Source organism: Raphanus sativus, chromosome 5 (assembly GCF_000801105.2).
Source record: "Raphanus sativus cultivar WK10039 chromosome 5, ASM80110v3, whole genome shotgun sequence".
Lineage (NCBI taxonomy): Eukaryota > Viridiplantae > Streptophyta > Magnoliopsida > Brassicales > Brassicaceae > Raphanus > Raphanus sativus.
Window position 1 is genome coordinate 23339440 of NC_079515.1, and position 20897 is coordinate 23360336.

The 20897-nt window shown below is 34.7% G+C and overlaps 3 protein-coding genes across 3 annotated transcripts; 1 reads left to right on the forward strand and 2 right to left on the reverse strand.

Moving 5' to 3' along the window:
- Nucleotides 1-6355: 6355 nt before the first annotated feature.
- On the reverse strand, nt 6356-8834 carry LOC108861485 (pentatricopeptide repeat-containing protein At1g12300, mitochondrial-like). Its single transcript, XM_018635359.2, has one exon. The coding sequence runs from the start codon at nt 8502-8504 to the stop codon at nt 6630-6632; it is 1875 nt and encodes a 624-aa protein (XP_018490861.1). The 5' UTR covers nt 8505-8834; the 3' UTR covers nt 6356-6629.
- A 1993-nt stretch (nt 8835-10827) lies between these two features.
- Nucleotides 10828-13010, reverse strand: LOC108861486 (pentatricopeptide repeat-containing protein At1g12300, mitochondrial-like). Its single transcript, XM_056986340.1, has one exon. The coding sequence runs from the start codon at nt 12861-12863 to the stop codon at nt 10995-10997; it is 1869 nt and encodes a 622-aa protein (XP_056842320.1). The 5' UTR covers nt 12864-13010; the 3' UTR covers nt 10828-10994.
- Nucleotides 13011-15776: 2766 nt separating this feature from the next.
- LOC108861484 (protein STRUBBELIG) lies at nt 15777-20035 on the forward strand. Its single transcript, XM_018635358.2, has 16 exons — nt 15777-16116; nt 16450-16579; nt 16670-16741; nt 16837-16902; nt 17002-17073; nt 17148-17219; nt 17291-17362; nt 17454-17519; nt 17607-17672; nt 17748-18262; nt 18333-18688; nt 18780-19051; nt 19131-19269; nt 19348-19463; nt 19547-19700; nt 19778-20035. The coding sequence occupies exons 1-16, from the start codon at nt 16026-16028 to the stop codon at nt 19838-19840; spliced, it is 2322 nt and encodes a 773-aa protein (XP_018490860.1). The 5' UTR covers nt 15777-16025; the 3' UTR covers nt 19841-20035.
- Nucleotides 20036-20897: the final 862 nt, after the last annotated feature.

A 20897-nucleotide genomic window follows, 5' to 3' on the forward strand; every position in this document is an offset into this window, starting at 1 on the left:
TTCCGTGTATCCTGCCTGATTGGCATCTTTGGTTTTGAGTAAAAAAAACACAGCATGATAGTTTTCTGAACTGGATTAGAGGAATTTCAGATATCCATTTAGATTCGGTATAGGTCTATTTGAGTTTCATATTTTCTGGATCAAATATTTTAGCTCTATCTGAATATTTTTAAATTTTGGTTTGGATCTTTTTGGGTTCAGATAATCCATTTAAATTATTTTAAAATTTTAACATTTCAAAATTTATTATATAAAATTTATTATATATTTAAAATTTCTCAAAATCTATAAAAAAATAATATATTACATATAAATTTGAATAATATATGTCAAAATAACTAAACTTAACATATAAATTTATTTGATTTAAATATTTGGATAGATAATTAATTAATATTTTAAATACTTTTGATGTTTTGAAACTTTAGTTATTTTAGACATTTATTTTTTACTATTTGTATATATATATATAAGTATTTTAGACAACTTAAAAATATCTTATATATTTTGGATGTTCTTATATGCATTAAATCTAAATATAATTAATATACTTAAGTATATAAATCGATTTCGAATATATTGGGTATACGAAATATTTCGATTCGGATCGGATACGGTTTCGATTTTTTTTAATACCAAACTTTTAAACTTTTTCAGATATTTAATCAATCTTGATTTTTTTTCGGATCGTTCTTACACTTTTTGCTCAGCCTAAGGTTATCGTTGTAATCTATTTGCATTATTAGGCGGACACGACTTGGGCTCACCCCCTAAGGTGAACATTTAAATTCACCACTTGATTTATGACCAATCAATGTGACATGTGGATAATTAAATAAAAAAGTATTAATATATTTAAAAATAGCTAAAAAATTATAATGTCAATTCTAAACCCTAAATCTTAATTTCTATGCCCTAAACATTAATTCTTAAATCCAAACTCTATATCCTAAACTCAAATTCTAAACCATAAACTCAAATTCTAAACCCTAAACTCAAATCCTAGACCTTAAACCCAAATGTAAACCTTAAATCTAAACCCTAGATCCAAATGCTATACCCTAAACCCAAACCATATATCATAAAACCAAATTCTAAACCCTAAACCCAAATCCTATACCAAACTGTAAACCTTAAATCTAAACCCTAGTTCCAAATGCTATACCCTAAACCCAAACCGTATACCCTAAAACCAAATTCTAAACCCTAAACCCTATGAGTTTACGGTTTGGGTTTAGGGTTTAGGATTTGGGTTTAGAGTATACGGTTTGGGTTTAGGGTCTATGATTTGGGTTTAGGGTATAGAGTTTAGATTTAGGGTTACTGTTTGGGTTTAGGATTTAGAATTTGAGTTTAGAGTATGCGGTTTGGGTTTAGGATATAGCATTTGGATATAGGATTTGGGTTTAGGGTATAGGATTTGGGTTTAACGTATACGGTTTGAGTTTAGGGTATATGATTTAGGTTTAGGGTATATAATTTGGGTTTAGGATATAGAATTTAGATTTATGAATTAATTTTTATGGTTTAGAAATTAAGATTTAGGATTTAAAATTGGTATTATTCTTTTTTAGCTATTTTTAAATATATTTAATACTTTTTATTTAATTATTTACATGTCATATTGATTGGTAATAAATCAAGTGATGAATATAAAGGTTCACCCCAACCCAAGTCTTGTCTTTATTAGGCCGATATCACTCACCTGGGTTTTATAATCGACCAATTTGGGCCCAGCTCTTCTTTATGTGGGCCAGTACAGTGATGGTGTTTCTTTTCATAGTTTCACTGAAGCATATTGTTCTTGCAACCTGCAAAGATTAGTGGAGGATTTGTCACGCCAAAGTACTAATTCAATTGTAAACGAAAAACTAGATTAAGACCCGCCCCAAAGAGCGGAAATTGATTTGTCAAATTTCAATTAATAATATATGGTATATATAATATGTGTATATAATATTTATTTATTTTGTGTAACATTTATATATATATATTATATATATATACATATTAGACATATATATAATTTTATTAAATATATATAGATTTAATAGTGTTATAATTTGTGTTGTACTTGTATTAGTTTGTATTTAATCTTTTTTTCATTTTAGTATAATAATTGCCTTCTCACACCTTTTACCTTTTAACTTATACACATAGTTATGCTTTTTTTCAAAAAAAAACGTATACACATAGTCTCGTAAAATGTATAATATTAAAAACATATTTAAAAAATCTACTGACCATATGCCACCATTATTTGGTTGTTTGAACAAAAAAAATCATGTTCTTGCATAACTGTGTATGTTTGATATGATGTAAGGTGAAGTAGTAAATATATGGAAGTAAAGTTAGTGATACGAACATGAGCATATGTTGGTCTATGCCACAATTATTTGGTTTTGGAAGATCAATGAGCATAAGCATACACGGTCTTTGTATGCTTACGTTGTAAATGAGTCGGATATTTTTTCTCTTATGTCTGGATGATATGGAAACTCGTTGATTTAAGAGTGGTTCAGTTTTATATGATCTAATTATATTAAGAGATAACCAAAAAATATTATAAAAGTGTTACTGGTTAGGTTTTAACTAATCTATGTTGGTTAAGATTTGGTTTAATTTAAGTTGGTAGTTGCATTGTATAGGAGGTATGATATATTCTAGCAACAACTATGAAATAGTCCAAAATTTAAATGAGAACTTCAAATAGTAGATAATCCCTAAATTAATAGATTTTAAATTAATATAACTTCAAATAGTCCAAAATACTTTTTTTCTTAAGAGAGACCAATGATTCGAATTCACATCAATATATCTTCCAATCTCATTACTAGTTTTTGTCTGTATTTTAGTACTACAATCATTGTTCGGAACAACATAAAATCTGAATTAATAGTTCAATTGGTTTTAATAGAAGGCCTTTTCTGAAAAAAAAAAAAATTCGGTGGTTAGATAACACGGCTATTGGTTTGTGTGTTTCCTGCTACCGAAGTACAATAATCAATTATTTAATAAGAATGATCCTCGGACAAATGTTGAAAAGTAAAACCATAATGTTATTCAGTATTCGTATAAGATATTGGTTCCGTGTATCCTGCCTGATTGGCATCTTTGGTTTTGAGTAAAAAAAACACAGCATGATAGTTTTCTGAACTGGATTAGAGGAATGGCCGTTCAGATATCCATTTAGATTCGGTATAGGTCTATTTGAGTTTCATATTTTCTGGATCAAATATTTTAGCTCTATCTGAATATTTTTAAATTTTGGTTTGGATCTTTTTGGGTTCAGATAATCCATTTAAATTATTTTAAAATTTTAACATTTCAAAATTTATTATATAAAATTTATTATATATTTAAAATTTCTCAAAATCTATAAAAAATAATATATTACATATAAATTTGAATAATATATGTCAAAATAACTAAACTTAACATATAAATTTATTTGATTTAAATATTTGGATAGATAATTAATTAATATTTTAAATACTTTTGATGTTTTGAAACTTTAGTTATTTTAGACATTTATTTTTTACTATTTGTATATATATATATAAGTATTTTAGACAACTTAAAAATATCTTATATATTTTGGATGTTCTTATATGCATTAAATCTAAATATAATTAATATACTTAAGTATATAAATCGATTTCGAATATATTGGGTATACGAAATATTTCGATTCGGATCGGATACGGTTTCGATTTTTTTTAATACCAAACTTTTAAACTTTTTCAGATATTTAATCAATCTTGATTTTTTTCGGATCGTTCTTACACTTTTTGCTCAGCCTAAGGTTATCGTTGTAATCTATTTGCATTATTAGGCGGACACGACTTGGGCTCACCCCCTAAGGTGAACATTTAAATTCACCACTTGATTTATGACCAATCAATGTGACATGTGGATAATTAAATAAAAAGTATTAATATATTTAAAAATAGCTAAAAAATTATAATGTCAATTCTAAACCCTAAATCTTAATTTCTATGCCCTAAACATTAATTCTTAAATCCAAACTCTATATCCTAAACTCAAATTCTAAACCATAAACTCAAATTCTAAACCCTAAACTCAAATCCTAGACCTTAAACCCAAATGTAAACCTTAAATCTAAACCCTAGATCCAAATGCTATACCCTAAACCCAAACCATATATCATAAAACCAAATTCTAAACCCTAAACCCAAATCATATACCAAACTGTAAACCTTAAATCTAAACCCTAGTTCCAAATGCTATACCCTAAACCCAAACCGTATACCCTAAAACCAAATTCTAAACCCTAAACCCTATGAGTTTACGGTTTGGGTTTAGGGTTTAGGATTTGGGTTTAGAGTATACGGTTTGGGTTTAGGGTCTATGATTTGGGTTTAGGGTATAGAGTTTAGATTTAGGGTTTACTGTTTGGGTTTAGGATTTAGAATTTGAGTTTAGAGTATGCGGTTTGGGTTTAGGATATAGCATTTGGATATAGGATTTGGGTTTAGGGTATAGGATTTGGGTTTAACGTATACGGTTTGAGTTTAGGGTATATGATTTAGGTTTAGGGTATATAATTTGGGTTTAGGATATAGAATTTAGATTTATGAATTAATTTTTATGGTTTAGAAATTAAGATTTAGGATTTAAAATTGGTATTATTCTTTTTTAGCTATTTTTAAATATATTTAATACTTTTTATTTAATTATTTACATGTCATATTGATTGGTCATAAATCAAGTGGTGAATATAAAGGTTCACCCCAACCCAAGTCTTGTCTTTATTAGGCCGATATTACTCACCTGGGTTTTATAATCGACCAATTTGGGCCCAGCTCTTCTTTATGTGGGCCAGTACAGTGATGGTGTTCTTTTCATAGTTTCACTGAAGCATATTGTTCTTGCAACCTGCAAAGATTAGTGGAGGATTTGTCACGCCAAAGTACTAATTCAATTGTAAACGAAAAACTAGATTAAGACCCGCCCCAAAGAGCGGAAATTGATTTGTCAAATTTCAATTAATAATATATGGTATATATAATATGTGTATATAATATTATATTTATTTTGTGTAACATTTATATATATATATATATACATATTAGACATATATATATAATATTTTATTAAATATATATAGAATTTAATAGTGTTATAATTTGTGTTGTACTTGTTATTAGTTTGTATTTAATCTTTTTCATTTTTAGTATAATAATTTGCCTTGTCACACCTTTTACCTTTTAACTTATACACATAGTTATGCTTTTTTCAAAAAAAAACGTATACACATAGTCTCGTAAAATGTAATATATAAAAAACATATTTAAAAAATCTACTGACCATATGCCACCATTATTTGGTTGTTTGAACAAAAAAAAACCATGTTCTTGCATAACTGTGTATGTTGTGATATGATGTAGGTGAAGTAGTAAATATATGGAAGTAAAGTTAGTGATACGAACATGAGCATATGTTGGTCTATGCCACAATTATTTGGTTTTTGGAAGATCAATGAGCATAAGCATACACGGTCTTTGTATGCTTACGTTGTAAATGAGTCGGATATTTTTTCTCTTATGTCTGGATGATATGGAACTCGTTGATTTAAGAGTGGTTCAGTTTTATATGATCTAATTATATTAAGAGATAACCAAAAATATTATAAAAGTGTTACTGGTTAGGTTTAACTAATCTATGTTGGTTAAGATTTGGTTTAATTTAAGTTGGTATGTTGCATTGTATAGGAGGTATGATATATTCTAGCAACAACTATGAAATAGTCCAAAATTTAAATGAGAACTTCAAATAGTAGATAATCCCTAAATTAATAGATTAGATGGGTTTTTAGGAAGTTAGGACATATGAATATTAAAGTTAATCTCATCTCAGACTAAGAAATCATGGCATTTCCATTATGTTATTAGTATCACGATTGAATTCTTCACAGCTCCTCCATCATATCACTAAAAACAAATAAAATGCAAATTATATAAATTTATATTCCTATAAATTCACATGATTGTAAGTTGTAACTGGAAAATGCCATATTTGTGATTACTGTCCCTGCGATAATACCATACTCGGAGCATCTTAGTATCCAAGTTTCTCGTCTAGTTACTTTTGCGCATTCAAAGAATAGCTGATGAGAAAGATCTGCAAAATAAGATCAGTAGAGACCGACTTGACTGAACGAGAGAATTGGAGTTCATGGAGCATTCTCTCTACAGGTTCAGATTCTGAGAAAGAGAGCAAAACAACAATGTGCCGTATATACCATCATCGGCCTATTGTTATGTTTCAAGACCACCCAAGAGAAAGACATCTAGAACAGATCACGTAAGGCTCGTTTCAATGCAGAAACATGTACCAGAAAAACCAATTTCCAAAACAAACGAGAGAGATAACAGATTTGTTCATAACGTTACAAGTAAAACCTAAAAAGCAAAGTATGCAGATGAACATAGTGAGAAATGGCTTAAAGAAGAGCTTGTTCAGTCGTGTTTAGTATCTTGAAAATTCCCCAAATCTTCCGCAAAGTAATGCCTATGTTGTAATTGAAGGACAGACCAGAGAACCCACATTGACATAAAAAAACAGGTTTCAACTAATAAACCCAATTAACTAGTTAGATGAGGCATTCAAGAAAGCATGTCTAGAAAGCTTTTGTCCAACCTACCATCCACTAACATATCCATAACCATCTTTATGGTGGAAGCATTTGCAGCAAAGCCACACCTCTTCATTTCTTCGATGAGTTCAACTGAATTGCTTATGTCACTGCCTCGGAGATGAGCTCGGATTAGTGTGTTGTACGTACAATCACTTGGCGCAGTCCCATCCTCTTTCATCTTTGTAAACAGCATATCCGCTTCAGATAGCGAGCTTTTCCTGCATAGTCCTCCAATCATTATATTGTATGTTTTGACATCACGCTTCACTCCTTTGAGAGGGAGGCTAGAGAATAAATTCCATGCTTCATCGACCTTACTAGCATTGCACATCCCATGAATGATGATATTATACATACCAATATCAAGTTCCATCTTACTCTTGTGCATTTTTTCAAGTATTCCCAAAGCCTCTTCTACTTCTCCGTTGTCACACAATCCATCCAGCAAAATTTTGTAGGTCACAATATTAGGATGGACACCTTGAGAAACCATCTCTTGGAAGAGTTCCTTGGCGTCATCAAGTTGCCCAGATTGACAAAACCCTTGGATGAGAGTGCTATAAGTGACTGTATTGGCAATCACTCCTCTCACAGACATACTGCGGAAAAGTCTCATACCATCATCAACTCGTTTAGACTTGCAATATCCATTTATAAGGATATTATAAGTCACAATATCAGGATCGCATCCCTTGCTAACCATCAGGTCCAGCATCTGGTCGGCTTCATCTAAGCGGTTGTCAATGCACAACCCATGTATCAAAGAACTATATGTAATGATGTCAGGATCTATGCCTCTTAGGATCATCTCATTGTACAATTCTTTAGCCTCAGTAAGCTTTCCCTCTTTCACAAGAGGATCAATCAAAGCATTGAAAGTGAAAAGGTTCGGGGTGATTTCCCTTGCAACCATATCTCTCAGCAACTGTGCGGCGTCATCCCATCTACCAAAACTACAGAAGCCTCCTATGAGAGAGTTGTAGGTAATGACATCTGCTTTGACACCTTTGGTTTCCATTTCATTGAAAAGGGTGAATGCATCTTCGAGGCTCCCATCTTTGCAAAGACCATCGATAATCATATTGTATATGACTACATCAAGCTTGATCTTTCTACCTTCCATCTTCCTGAACAGATCCAGAGCCAAGGCAGTGTTCCCTGACTTGCACATTCTGTTCATAACCGGACCATAGGTAAACTGATCAGGATGACATCCATTAGCCATCATTCGATCAATCAAAGCCATAGCTTCAGAGACTCTATCTTGGAGACAAAGTCCATTGACAATAGTATTGAGCGTGATGAGATGTGGAAAAACCTTCATTTCCACCATTCTATCAACCAACTCCACAGCTTGGGAAACTCGACCTTGGAGACATAAACCGTTAATCAAAGTAGAGAATGTGATTGTGTTAGGCTCATACCCGAGTTTCAACATCTTTCCCATCACAGAAAAAGCAAAACCGAGTTTACGACTCCTACAGAAGCAGTTGATGACAATGTTGAGAGTGTAGAGATCATACGCAATCCCTTTCAAATCCATTTGCTTGCAGAGAGATAACACGAGACCGTACTGTTTCGTTCTGGCAATCCCACTAAACAATCTGTTGAAATCTATAACCGTGGGAAGAGGACGAGACCGAAACATGGACTGGAAGAGGGCAACAGCATCGTCTCTCTTGATCTCGACGAGGAGCTCACTTCTCAGTTTCTCTCTATAGGAGAGATTTCTATCGCTAGAAAAGCCTCGTTCATTTCTCAGAATACCTGTCTCAGTTGAATGAACCAATCTCAAAGTAGTAAGACGACTCCATCTCTGTGTCCTCAGTATCATCATCATCATCCCTGCTTCAGATGAATCGTCCTCTTTCTTCTTAGGGCAGAAACACGAAGATGGATTCTCTGAATCTCTCTGTGTGCTTCTGTGAGCTCTGGAAACTTGCGAGAGAACAAAAACGAAGACCGGTTTTAGGTAATAAACTCCGGTTCGTTTAAGTTTCGTGTGTGTTGTTTTATGTGATTTTCATTTTGTTTTGGAACGTCGAATAAGCGAAAACGCCGCCGTTTCGACAGATCGCCCACAACTTGTTCGACTGAATAAGCCTCTGTTTAGTATTATCGGATTAGAATCCATACAATGATATGGCTCTAACGAAGTTGCGAGAATGTGTTCAACCTCAAAAGTCAACTTATTATTCAGGTTACAAGCTTTACTTTCTTTTTAACTCAAGCTTTACTTACATATGAGACCTATCTAAGCTTTTTATTATTTATGGTCAATACCCAAAACAAGAGAGACTTTTTCTACACGAAGCTATATACCCAACTAAGGCTGGGCATATTACCCGATATTCGAACCCGTATCCAAACCCGACCCAAAAACTCCAAACCGAAATCCGAACCGAAATAGCAAAATACTCGAATAGATATTGAATTAGAAGAAATTGAATATCCGAACCCGAACGAGTAACAGCCGAACCCGAATTGATATCCGAAGATAACCAAACTTATGTATACTTAACCCTATATTCTTAATTTACTTCTCTAATTTTATTCAAAATATTTATATTGATTATATACATGGTTCACAATTAGATAACATACATATAATTACAAAAAAAAATTACTCATTTAAAATACTTAAAATACATGTCAAAATTTTTATTTCATGCAATAACGAAAATTACATATAAAATTTAAAAACAATGATCAAATTAGTGTCTTTTATTTTTAAAATTTTATCTTCAAATCATTCAATCTATTAAAAAATAAAATATTAGCTAAGTAAAAGTTATAGTTTTTAAATTAAAAAAACTAGAGAAATGAAGAATTTAATATATTTTTTTCAAATCTGAATGTCCGAAAACCCGACCCAAAATCACCGAATCCGAACTAAAAATACCCGAAACCGGCCTGACATACAAAAATACCCGAACGAATTCTATACTCATATACCGAAATACCTGATCCGAACGGATATCCGAACGTCCACCCCTATACCCAACTATACTGCTTAAAACGACCACAAACCCGTAACACAATCAATATACAACTGGGAATCAAATTAATATCATCCTGAGTGACAACAAGTAGTGATCCATCACCAAAATCACAGTTGAAAATAAGGAAAACCAAGCTATTTTTTCCCATTTTTCTTCCAAGTTATGATCACATTCAGAAACGTTTTATACATTTTGATAAATCTGTTAGATAGAAAACAGGATCCAATCACAAGAGAATAGAAGATAAACTAACTGCTCACAGCTAATTTTTCTTGGACTTTCACGGCTAATTTATTCACAAAGTCAACAAGTCTTCTGTTACAGACTGCGCAGCCAAACTAGTTTTATTTGATGCCCTAAACAGATCATCGCAACACATGCAGAGACGACGAAATAAGTGCCAAAAGTGTTACTTGCTTATCAAGTTTCAGCATTTGTGAATACACATTTGCTCGACTGAACAATGACAAAAAGAGAGGAAATAAAGCGACATAAAAAAAAGGACAAGACATCAAGATCTGCTTAGATGTAAGCAAACAAACTTAGTTTATACTATTAAGTCCAAGTACCTCATAAATTACTAACCGGGACTTTTGCACCATCATCCCATCTGCCGGCACTACAGAAGCCTCCAATGAGAGAGTTTTAGGTACTGACATTTGCTTTGATCCCTTTGGTTTGATCCCTACAGAAGCAGTTGATGACAATACTCAGCGTGTAGAGGTCATGTGCAATCCCATTCAATTCCATTTGCTTGCAGAGAGATAACACGAGATCATACTGATTTCTTCTGGCAATGCCACTAAACCAAACAATCTGTTAAAAGAAGAAGGTGGACATTACCCGGATTTTGCCATTGAATTCCTTATTCAGAATCTGATACCCATTTGTTAAAAAGCCTGAACAAATTACGATATCACCAGTTCCACACCAATACCATAATTAACTCAATAATATCACAAACTAAAACTTTCAGACAACATTTATATATGATGCCTTATATCCGTATGCCTCTAGGGGGATTTCATGAGATTTTTGCCTATGGTTGAATCATGGATTCATGTCTCTTTCTACACCAGACTGCACTTATAATCCATGTTTCTCCACAAGTGAATTTTGCACGCACTTAATACACATTTTCAGTGAACATAATACATCAGCATGAATTAGAAGCGAAACACTAATAAAATAAGGACAAGGCTGAAGGCCTCAAGCTCTGTTTAGATGTTAACAAACAAACAAACTTAGTTTCGATGAATAAGCCCAAATACACATCATCCAAACACTAACCAGGACTTTTGTCTATTGCAAACTAAAGAGTCTTTAACATTCTAAGAAAGTATATCCAGAAAGCTTTTCTTCATTCTACCATCCGATAACATATCCATAACCATCTTTATGGTGGAAGCATCTGCTGAGAACCCACACCTCTTCATTTCTTCGATGAGTTCAGCTGATTTTGTTAATTCACCATCTCGGAGATGTGCCCTGATAAGTGTGTTGTATGTACCACCATTTGGCGCAATCCCATCCTCTTCCATTTTTTTAAACAACAGGGCCGCTTCAGACAATGAGCCTTTCTTACACAATCCTCCAATCATTATAGTATATGTTTTGACGTCTGGCTTCACTCCTTTCGAAGGTAGGCTACAGAATAAACTCCACGCTTCATCGACCTTACTAGCATTGCACATCCCATGAATGATGATATTATACATACCAATATCAAGTTCCATCTTACACTTGTGCATTTTTTCAAGTATTCCCAATGCCTCTTCTAGTTCTCCATTGTCACACAACCCATCCAACAAAATTTTGTAGGTCACCATGTCAGGATGAACACCTTGAGAAACCATCTCTTGGAAGAGTTCTTTGGCAACATCAAGTTTTCCAGATTGACAAAAGCCTTGGACGAGAGTGTTAAAAGTGACTGTACTGGCAACCACCCCTCTCAGAGACATTTTGCGGAAAAGTCTCATACCTTCATCAACCTGTTTAGACTTGCAGTATCCATTTATAAGGATATTAAACGTCACAACATCAGGATCGCATCCCTTGCTAACCATCAGATCCAGCATCTGGTTGGCCTCATCTAGGCAGTTCTCCATGCACAACCCATATATCAAAGAATTATACGTAATGGTAGTAGGATCTATCCCTCTTGTGATCATCTCATTGTACAGCTCTTTAGCCTCTGTAACCTTTCCTTCTTTCACAAAACTATCAATCAAAGTATTGAAAGTGAAGACGTCCGGGGTGATGTCCCTTCTGATCATATCTCTCAGCAACTGTGAGCCGTCATCCCATCTACCAAAACTACAGAAGCCTCCTATGAGCGAGTTGTACGTAACGACATTTGCTTTGATCCCTTTGGTTTCCATTTCATTGAAAAGGTTGAGTGCATCTTCGAGGCTCCCATCTTTGCAAAGACCATCGATAATCATACTGTATGTGACTACATCGAGCTTGATCTTTCTACGTTCCATCTTTCTGAGAAGATCCAAGGCCAAGGCAGTGTTCCCTGACTTACACATTCTGTTCATAACCGGACCATAGGTAAACTGATCGGGTTGGCATCCATTAGCCATCATTCGATCAATCAAAGCCACTGCTTCAGAGACTCTACCTTGGAGACAAAGTCCATTGACAAGAGTGTTAAGTATGATGAGATCTGGAATAACCTTCATCTCTACCATACGATCAACTAACTCCACAGCTCGGGAAACTCGACCCTCGAGACATAAACCGTTGATCAAAGTTGAGAATGTGACAGTGTTAGGCTCATACCCAAGTTTCAACATCTTCCCCATCACAGAAAAAGCAAAACCGAGTTGGCGACGCCGGCATAAGCAGTTGATGACAATACTCAGCGTGTAGAGGTCATGTGCGATCCCATTCAATTCCATTTGCTTGCAGAGAGACAACACGAGATCATACTGTTTCGTTTTGGCAACTAAACCAAACAATATGTTGAAATCAATGACCGTAGGAAGAGGACGAGATCTAATCATGGACTGGAAGAGATCAACAGCATCTTCTTTCTTGATATCCACTAGACCACTTCTCAATCTCTCTCTATAAGAAAGATTTCTGAGACCAGAATAAAAGCCTCTTTCGCAGAAGAAGAACTCGTATGGGCTTTGGGAGAAAGCATTTCTCAAAGACGTAAGCAGACTCCATCTCTGTGTCTTCAACATCATAATCCTGTTTCAGATGAATCGTCTTCTTCTTCTTAGGCCACGCTAAAATGGATCCCCTGAATCTCAGTGAGCTCTGGACATTTGTGGGAGAGAGAACAAAAAAGAAGAACGACCGGTTAGGTAATTACTCCGGTTCATTTAAATTTCGTGTCTTGTCTTCTTCTTTGTGTACGTGTCGTGGTGTTTCGTCGGTCGTTGTTTATGTGATTTTAATTTTTTTTTTTTTTTTGAATGTCGACTAAGAAAACGACGTCGCTTCAACAGATTATTAGAGTAGGTAGACACAGGACAATATCTTTTTTTCTTTTCGACTGAAACTTCAGGACAATATCGCCCACAACCTGTTCGTCTGAATGCATCAACGAGCCTCTGTTTGGTATTATCGGTTAGAAACATAGAATGCATACAAAGATATCAACGAAATTGCAAGAAAGTATTCAACCTCAAAGTCAACTTATTGATTCAGATTACGAGCTTAGACATATAAGTTCTTTAGTAAGAATTTAAAACTTTAACAATATTTAACAAAATGTAAGTTCCTGATAATTATATTTGTTTTTAGTTATTTAAAATTTTATTTTGTTTCATTTATCTCACACATTTATTAATAGGGCAATTGCACTTGATACACAAGAAAATAAAATTATTTAGGTGATCGGGAGAGTACTGTTTACTTTTCCTAAATCCCAAAAGTATCCCTATTACGTAGCTACGATAATCTCACGCGCGTAGGAGTAGTCTCCAGCAACCATAGGCTTCGTAGCTTCAGTATAATAAATTAATAATGGTGGTATATGGAAGTAAATCGTATTTTTTTATGGAAGTAAATCGTAATAGATTTTTCACTTCTGCAAAAAAAATCTTTCGACGCCATTATTAGTGAAGGACTATTTAAAAGTCTTCTTTATTTGTAACGGTGGCGGAGTATACGAAGGTGACGTTCTTGGTGCATAACCGGATTCTTTATTGTAACGATGGTGTCCGCTAGCTTGTTTAACCGTATTCAATCCCGGACCCCTAAACCAATTTCGCCTCTGTTTTTAATGTTACTTGGTCTTTGTTTTATAACCACATATTTACCTTGCTTATTCACATCCTTTGTGGTTCTCATTGTTACACGTATAGACTTTCTGATTACCTCTTATTCAGCACCTTTTCCTTTCCACACTTTACTCTTCTTATTCGCTTTACATCACTATGAAGCGGTTTAAATGGCGTCTTCTTAAAAATCCTCTATTATAGGGACTAATACGAATCATGGCCGGTGATTCTACAAATGTGAAGCTCATGGTTTCCTTGCGTGGTCAAACAAGGAAATTCAGTGTCTTTTGCACATGCACACTCTGTTGAAATCGCGATCAAATGATTCTCCATGATTGTCTTTTCTATAATGCATCTCTGTGTTTCCTCTGTTAGTAATGCCTTTACTTTTTTATGTTATGTAAGTGTTTTATGTACTTATTTTCTATTATATTATGATTTATCTTCATAATTTCGAAATTATGGTTGTTAAGTATGTAACAAAATTTTATAATCTATCAACTTATGATTGGTATGTCCCAGATTGTTGTCAATTGTAACATATGATGTATTTTATAATTGTCCTATATCGAAGGACTTAATGTATCAACACATAAAGTTTGTATATATAGGGTTTCCTCTCCACAATACACGTTTTTATACACTTTCAATTTTAATTCATGGCAGGAATACTTGTAATATATAAAGACAAAATGTTGTTTTCTTCAGACAGTATCTGACAATAGAATCTTACCTAGATTTACCTAAGCTACTCAAACTCCGGTAGATGCAGGCAACTTGGAGTACGCATGGGGGCAGCTATGTAATTCCGTTAGAACTGTTCCAACCTGATAGCTAAATATATTTTTCCCTGCATAGATTCCTAATAAACTTATGTTTTATGGTTTTTCAGCTAAATTGGCCTTATTAATACCTTTTATCATATAAAATTTGCGAGATATGTTATAGATGTACATATTATGTTATGAAAATAAAATGTTTCATGGACTAAAAATTTTGAAAGTAAATTTTTTTATAATAGACATTCTCTCTCTCACTTTCTCGAGTCGAGGGTTTATAATCTTCTAAAGAGGAATGTGAAAGGATGCATAATTAAGAAATTAAAAAAGATGGGTAAAAAGATGTGTCGGAGAAGGATATGTTCTTTGCTAAAACAGTAATGATTTCTTTCTTGCTTTCACTCAAGATTTCTTCGTTTTTGAAAGGTTCTAGCACAAAAGTAACTTTGTAAGTAAGTGTTTTAGTTTTGTAAGTGATTCAACTAAAAAGACCTTAACTAGTGAATTTACAAAAGAGAAAAAATGAGTGTGGGATGAAAAATGATGAATTTATGACCACGTAGGGTCTCACTCTCATCTCATAATACAACACTTTGCAATTGCAGAGCTTTTTCAGTTCACTGGTTTCATGGCCCCCATCACACTGAATAGCTTGTATGTCCATATTTTTCCTATCTGATTATATAGCATGTTACCCTGTATCATTTGCATTTATTAGGTAAATTGATTAACGGATTTACATATCCTCCTATAATATGCGAATCAATGGATTTAAATTTAATTATTTGGATCTATATGTTATATGCATATTAGATATTTGAGCAGTACCACAAGTTGCTAATCTATGATATATCCAAAACAGACAGTGTTTTATTTTAATGTTCTTGGACAACACGAATTTTTCTTATAAATTGCTCAAAGTCTTTTAACTCAGTTCTAGTAATACGTAATGGCATTTGAAAATCCATTTCCATTCAGATAAAATATACCAAAGAAACTATAGTTAGATGAGCATGGCGACAAAAAACAACATAAAATTGGGACAAGACTCGAGAGATAAAATAGAAGTCATTGAGCTTTTGTCCTCTGTTTCACACTAAACCCTGAACTGAGAAAACAAAGCCGCTCGTTCTTCGAGACAAAACACACTACTACTCTCTCACTCTTCCAACTGTTTCCCTCTTTCTCTCTCTCCTCAAAATCCGTCCAGATTATGTTTCACTTTCCCTTTTAATCAGGAAAAACTCTGTTTTTTCTTCTTCCACATTACCTTAATAATCTTCGTTCAAACAGTCTAATCCAAGTTCAAGTGGTTTTCTCATCTCCAGTGGAGACTGAAGTCATGAGCTTTACAAGAAGACAAGTGTTCCTTGTTCTCTCTGTTTTAGCTTTGACAATGCCGTTCTCAGCTGGAGTCACCAATCTACGAGATGGTAATAGTCTCTCTTCTCCTGTCTGCAAGTTTCCAGTTTTTAGCTTTGTCCGTTAACATTTTGGTTTATTGAACTGAACACACTAGTTATTGAGTTATGTCAAAAGTGAAAGTGACTTGCATCAGTGTTAGGGTATACATTAGGTTTCTCTGCAACGCTCTAGATTGGCCGATTCCTTTTCCGTGAGACTGGACTAAAAAAAACCCTAAAGTTGATACATAAGGTCTTGTTAGGGTTTAGTTCAAGACTACAACTCTTTTGATTTTTAATAATATTTTTTTTTGGGAAAACTGATAGGGTGATGGGTTTGTTTTGCTGTTTAACATCTTGCAGTTTCGGCGATTAATAATTTGTATATTACATTGGGAGCACCATCTCTATCACACTGGCTTGCTTTTGGAGGAGACCCTTGTGGAGAAAAGTGGCAAGGTGTGGTCTGTGATTCCTCAAACATCACAGAAATGTATACTCTCTTAACTCTTTCTATGGTTTTCAGCAAAGAAAGAAGCTTTAGTCAAGTCCTGACTAGTGTGATTATTGTTGTTGGCTGCAGAAGGATACCTGGCATGAAGGTGGGTGGAGGCTTAAGTGATACTTTGGCTGATTTTTCATCAATCCAAGTGATGTAAGCAAAGCCTCTTGATTTCGTTTCATCCTCATGTTTCTTTTGTTTTTTTTTTCATAATTTTCTTTCTCTCTTCCTTTCAACTGAATGGGCAGGGACTTCAGTAACAATCATATTTCAGGGACTATTCCACAGGCTTTGCCTTCTACCATCCGTAACCTGTACGTTTTATAAATTGACTTCTCTTTATGACTATACTTCTGTAACAACCGTTTTAAAAGACGCTCACTCCTGTATGTGGTTCCTTTTGCTTGTTTCAGATCTCTCTCTAGCAACCGCTTCACTGGGAACATTCCCTTTACATTGTCCTTTCTATCAGACTTGTCAGAGCTGTAAGTCTTCTGTTTCTTGCACCTGCCATTCTTTTTCCTCGGTTTAAAGCAATACTCTTTTCTTTTCCCTTCAGGTCGTTAGGAAACAATCTTCTGTCTGGAGAGATACCTGATTACTTTCAGCAGTTATCAAAGCTGACAAAACTGTATATGCCCTCTCCTTTTCTTTTACTCTCTTCCCAGGTCTTTCACTTAAAGGTTTAGTTTTTTGATGCAGGGACTTATCCTCTAACGTACTAGAGGGGCGTTTACCTCCCTCCATGGGTGACTTAGCGGCTCTCAAGATACTGTAAGTTGCATAGACATATTTGGAACATAAAAGCGGTAAATCCATATTGTTACCATTGCTTGCTTCTATATCTAATGTGGCTGGACTGCAGGTATCTGCAGGACAACAAGCTCATCGGAACACTTGATGTTATAGAGGATCTTTTCTTAACCGATTTGTAATCTTTTCTTGGCTCTCTAACCAATATATCCAACTTCAGCAACTTACTATAGTTTGTGATATCTTCTTTTTTTTGGTGGTTCAGGAATGTTGCAAACAACTTATTCTCAGGACCTATACCTCCAAATCTATTAAAAGTTCCGCACTTCGAGTAAGTATTACTGATTCTGTTTTTGTTTGGTTCTTTAAGCCCACTCAAGTTTTTTTATCTTCACTATAACTGCAGAAAAGATGGAACTCCATTCAATACATCAATCATAACACCGCCTCCTCCTGCAGTAGATCCTCCTCCTCCAGCTACTCACCATTCTCCTCCTCCCGCTAATCACCGTTCTCCTCCTCCTGTTACACGTCTCCCCCCTGGTTCAGGTGTCCCCCCTGCTCCTTTTGCACCTTTTGTTCCACTCCAACCACCACCACCACCATCACCACCTCTGGTTTGGTCACCACCTTCTGATAATGGTGGAGGAGGAGATCCCTGGAACTCTGTGTCAGGTCAACCTACCTTGCAAATCTCACCTCCTTCAGGTTCAAGCTCAGGAAAGTTCTGGTCCACGCAGAGAATCATTCTAGTCATCTCCTCAGTAGCCATAATTGTTCTCGTCTCCGGGCTATGTGTCACACTTTGGAGATGTTGCAGAAGCAAGAAGTATAACCCATATGGCGCTGGGGCTCGTAAAGATTACCAACGACCATACTTTAACAAACCTCAACCTCAACCAACTCCCATTATGCCAAAAGGTTACACTGATTCTTTTTCCTTCCAAGAAGAAAAGTGTTAGGCTCATTGGCTTTTCTTTTGTTTTTACAGTTTCTAGGGAGCCTATGGTTAAGCCTTACGATGGATATGGAGCTGGCGAGAGATTATACGGCTACCCTACGCCGCCAAGGGCTGAAGAGAGCCGGAGAGCGATGCCTCCTACTTCATATTACAATGTTAATCTCCCACAAAAACCGCTGCAACAACCACCGAGGCGTTTCCAGCCCAATGATGCTGCTTCTTCCAAGAGAGCTGCTCATTTTCCTCCGGGGTTGAACACATCATCTTCCGCTACAGTTTTCACTGTTTCTTCACTTCAGCAATACACAAACAACTTCTCAGAGGAGCATATCATCGGTGAAGGGTCCCTTGGTAATGTATACAAAGCCGTGTTTCCTCATGGGAAGGTGTGTGACAGTTTCCCCTTCTTATTGTTCATTCTTATTAACATCTTGAGATCTTATTATATAACTCTCTGTGATGTGATGTGATATGTAGTTTCTTGCTGTGAGGAAGCTGAGCAATACAATCAACAGAACGCAGAGTGACGGTGACTTCCTCAATCTAGTCTCAAACGTTTTGAAACTCAAACGTGGCAACATACTGGAGTTTCTTGGTTACTCTAACGAGTATGGTCAGAGGCTGCTTGTGTATGAGTATTGTCCTAATGGATCACTTCAAGACGCACTTCATTTGAACCGCAAATTGAACAAGAAGCTCACTTGGAATGTGCGTATGAATATCGCGTTAGGAGCTGCCAAGGCACTTCAGTAAGTTAAAAAACGAACCTCAACCAATCTAATATTAAGAAACATGTATGCAGATGATCTCAAGAGTGTTTGGTTTCAGGTTTCTTCACGAGGTGTGTCAACCACCTGTTGTACACCAGAACTTCAAGTCTTCCAAGGTTCTACTTGATGGGAAGCTCTCAGTACGTGTTGCAGATAGCGGTTTGGCTTATATGTTACCACCACGTCCAACGAGTCAGGTAAATAACATATTTTGAAAGATCCCAAATCCCCTGACATAGGAGTGTGGTTGATGGTTTGATTATAAAATTTATTAGATGGCGGGTTATGCGGCACCTGAGATTGAGTATGGAAGCTACACTTGTCAAAGCGATGTATATAGCCTTGGTGTTGTCATGTTAGAACTGCTAACTGGAAGCAGACCATTTGACAGGTTATATAGCTAACTCTAAAGAGACAAAAAAAGATATTATGACACTAAAGAGAGAGAGCATGTCTCACTTAATTTTTGTGCAGGACAAGGCGGGGAAATCAGACACTAGCTCAATGGGCTACACCTCGGCTTCATGACATAGATGCGTTGACAAGAATGGTTGATCCGTCGTTACATGGAGCATATTCAGTGAAATCTTTGTCACGTTTTGCAGATATCATATCACGTTCTCTCCAGGTAAATATTTTTTTTTTACCATACTAGGTGAGAAAGCAATGTCAAGCAACAGTTTTTGACTTCTTTTGTGTCTATAGATGGAACCAGGATTTAGACCGCGTGTATCTGAAATTGTCCAAGATCTTCAACGTATGATCTAAGATATCTACAGCCTCTTTTAAGACTAAGACGCAGAAAGATATATATTTTTATTGTTCAGATTCTTGTTTTATTGGGCATCATCAACACATCCTTTTGATGAATGTAACATATGATGTAACATAATTCTTGTATTGGTTATTACTTATATGTCGAACATGTCTTAATTACTCAAATAATTGATGTTTTGTATTTTATGACACGAAAGAAGGTGGTTGATTAGGACACAAGAGGGCCCGTTCTTGTGCACGAAAGATATATAAGCACCAAACATGGCAAGCACTTATAAATCATGTTGTTGTGCTCATGCTCAAAAAAGAAACAAATTATATAACAACCAGATTAATCATTTTCTACCTACTAAAAATTCAGTTGAATAGAATATACGCAAATGTTACAGATCATATACCAACCAGAAGCTTAACTGTTATCTTTACTAAAATAACCCTATTAGTGTTTAAATCTTCTTTTTTTATGTGGACATAATATTTAGCGTTTGAAATCCAACCAAAAATATTTTAAAATCTAAAAAAATTAATAACAATTTTTGTTTGCATAGTCAATCTTCAAAGGAACGAATAAACCAATACATATGACAAAATAGTTTATAATCAATCTAATCCAAAGATTGTGATCCATATATAATAAACAACATTGGTAGTTACTTAGTCATTTACTAGATATGATATAATTGTAGATTGGATCGTTGTCTTGGTTATATAAAAAAATCAAATGTTTGAGATGATATGCCATTCAATTCAATCTTGAATTAAGGCCCTGTCATATAATATTTAAATCGAATTAGTTGTTGATTACCTTCTTTAAAAAATTAATCAAATTGGAGATCGACGTCATACAATACGAATACGACAAAGAAAGGGTATTTTCGTCAGAAAATTTACGACGAGGAAACTGGATTCACGGCCCAATACTTTGAAGTTTTCAATGTTTTTTTTTTGCATCTGACATGAAAAAGAAAATACGAACGAGAATATTTGTTTTTCAAAAATATTTTTTTTTTAAATAATGAAAAAGACAGAATCTGAAAAGGTGGGAAGA

Excerpts from the sequence above, each read along its gene's own strand:
- LOC108861485 (XM_018635359.2), bottom strand. The coding sequence starts at position 8,504 with ATGATGATGATGATACTGAGGACACAGAGATGGAGTCGTCTTACTACT.
- LOC108861486 (XM_056986340.1), bottom strand. The coding sequence starts at position 12,863 with ATGATGTTGAAGACACAGAGATGGAGTCTGCTTACGTCTTTGAGAAAT.
- LOC108861484 (XM_018635358.2), top strand. The coding sequence starts at position 16,026 with ATGAGCTTTACAAGAAGACAAGTGTTCCTTGTTCTCTCTGTTTTAGCT. Across the intron at positions 17,520-17,606 it reads GATCTTTTCTTAACCGATTT|GAATGTTGCAAACAACTTAT; the intron begins GTAATCTTTTCT and ends TTGGTGGTTCAG. Across the intron at positions 19,464-19,546 it reads GGAAGCAGACCATTTGACAG|GACAAGGCGGGGAAATCAGA; the intron begins GTTATATAGCTA and ends ATTTTTGTGCAG.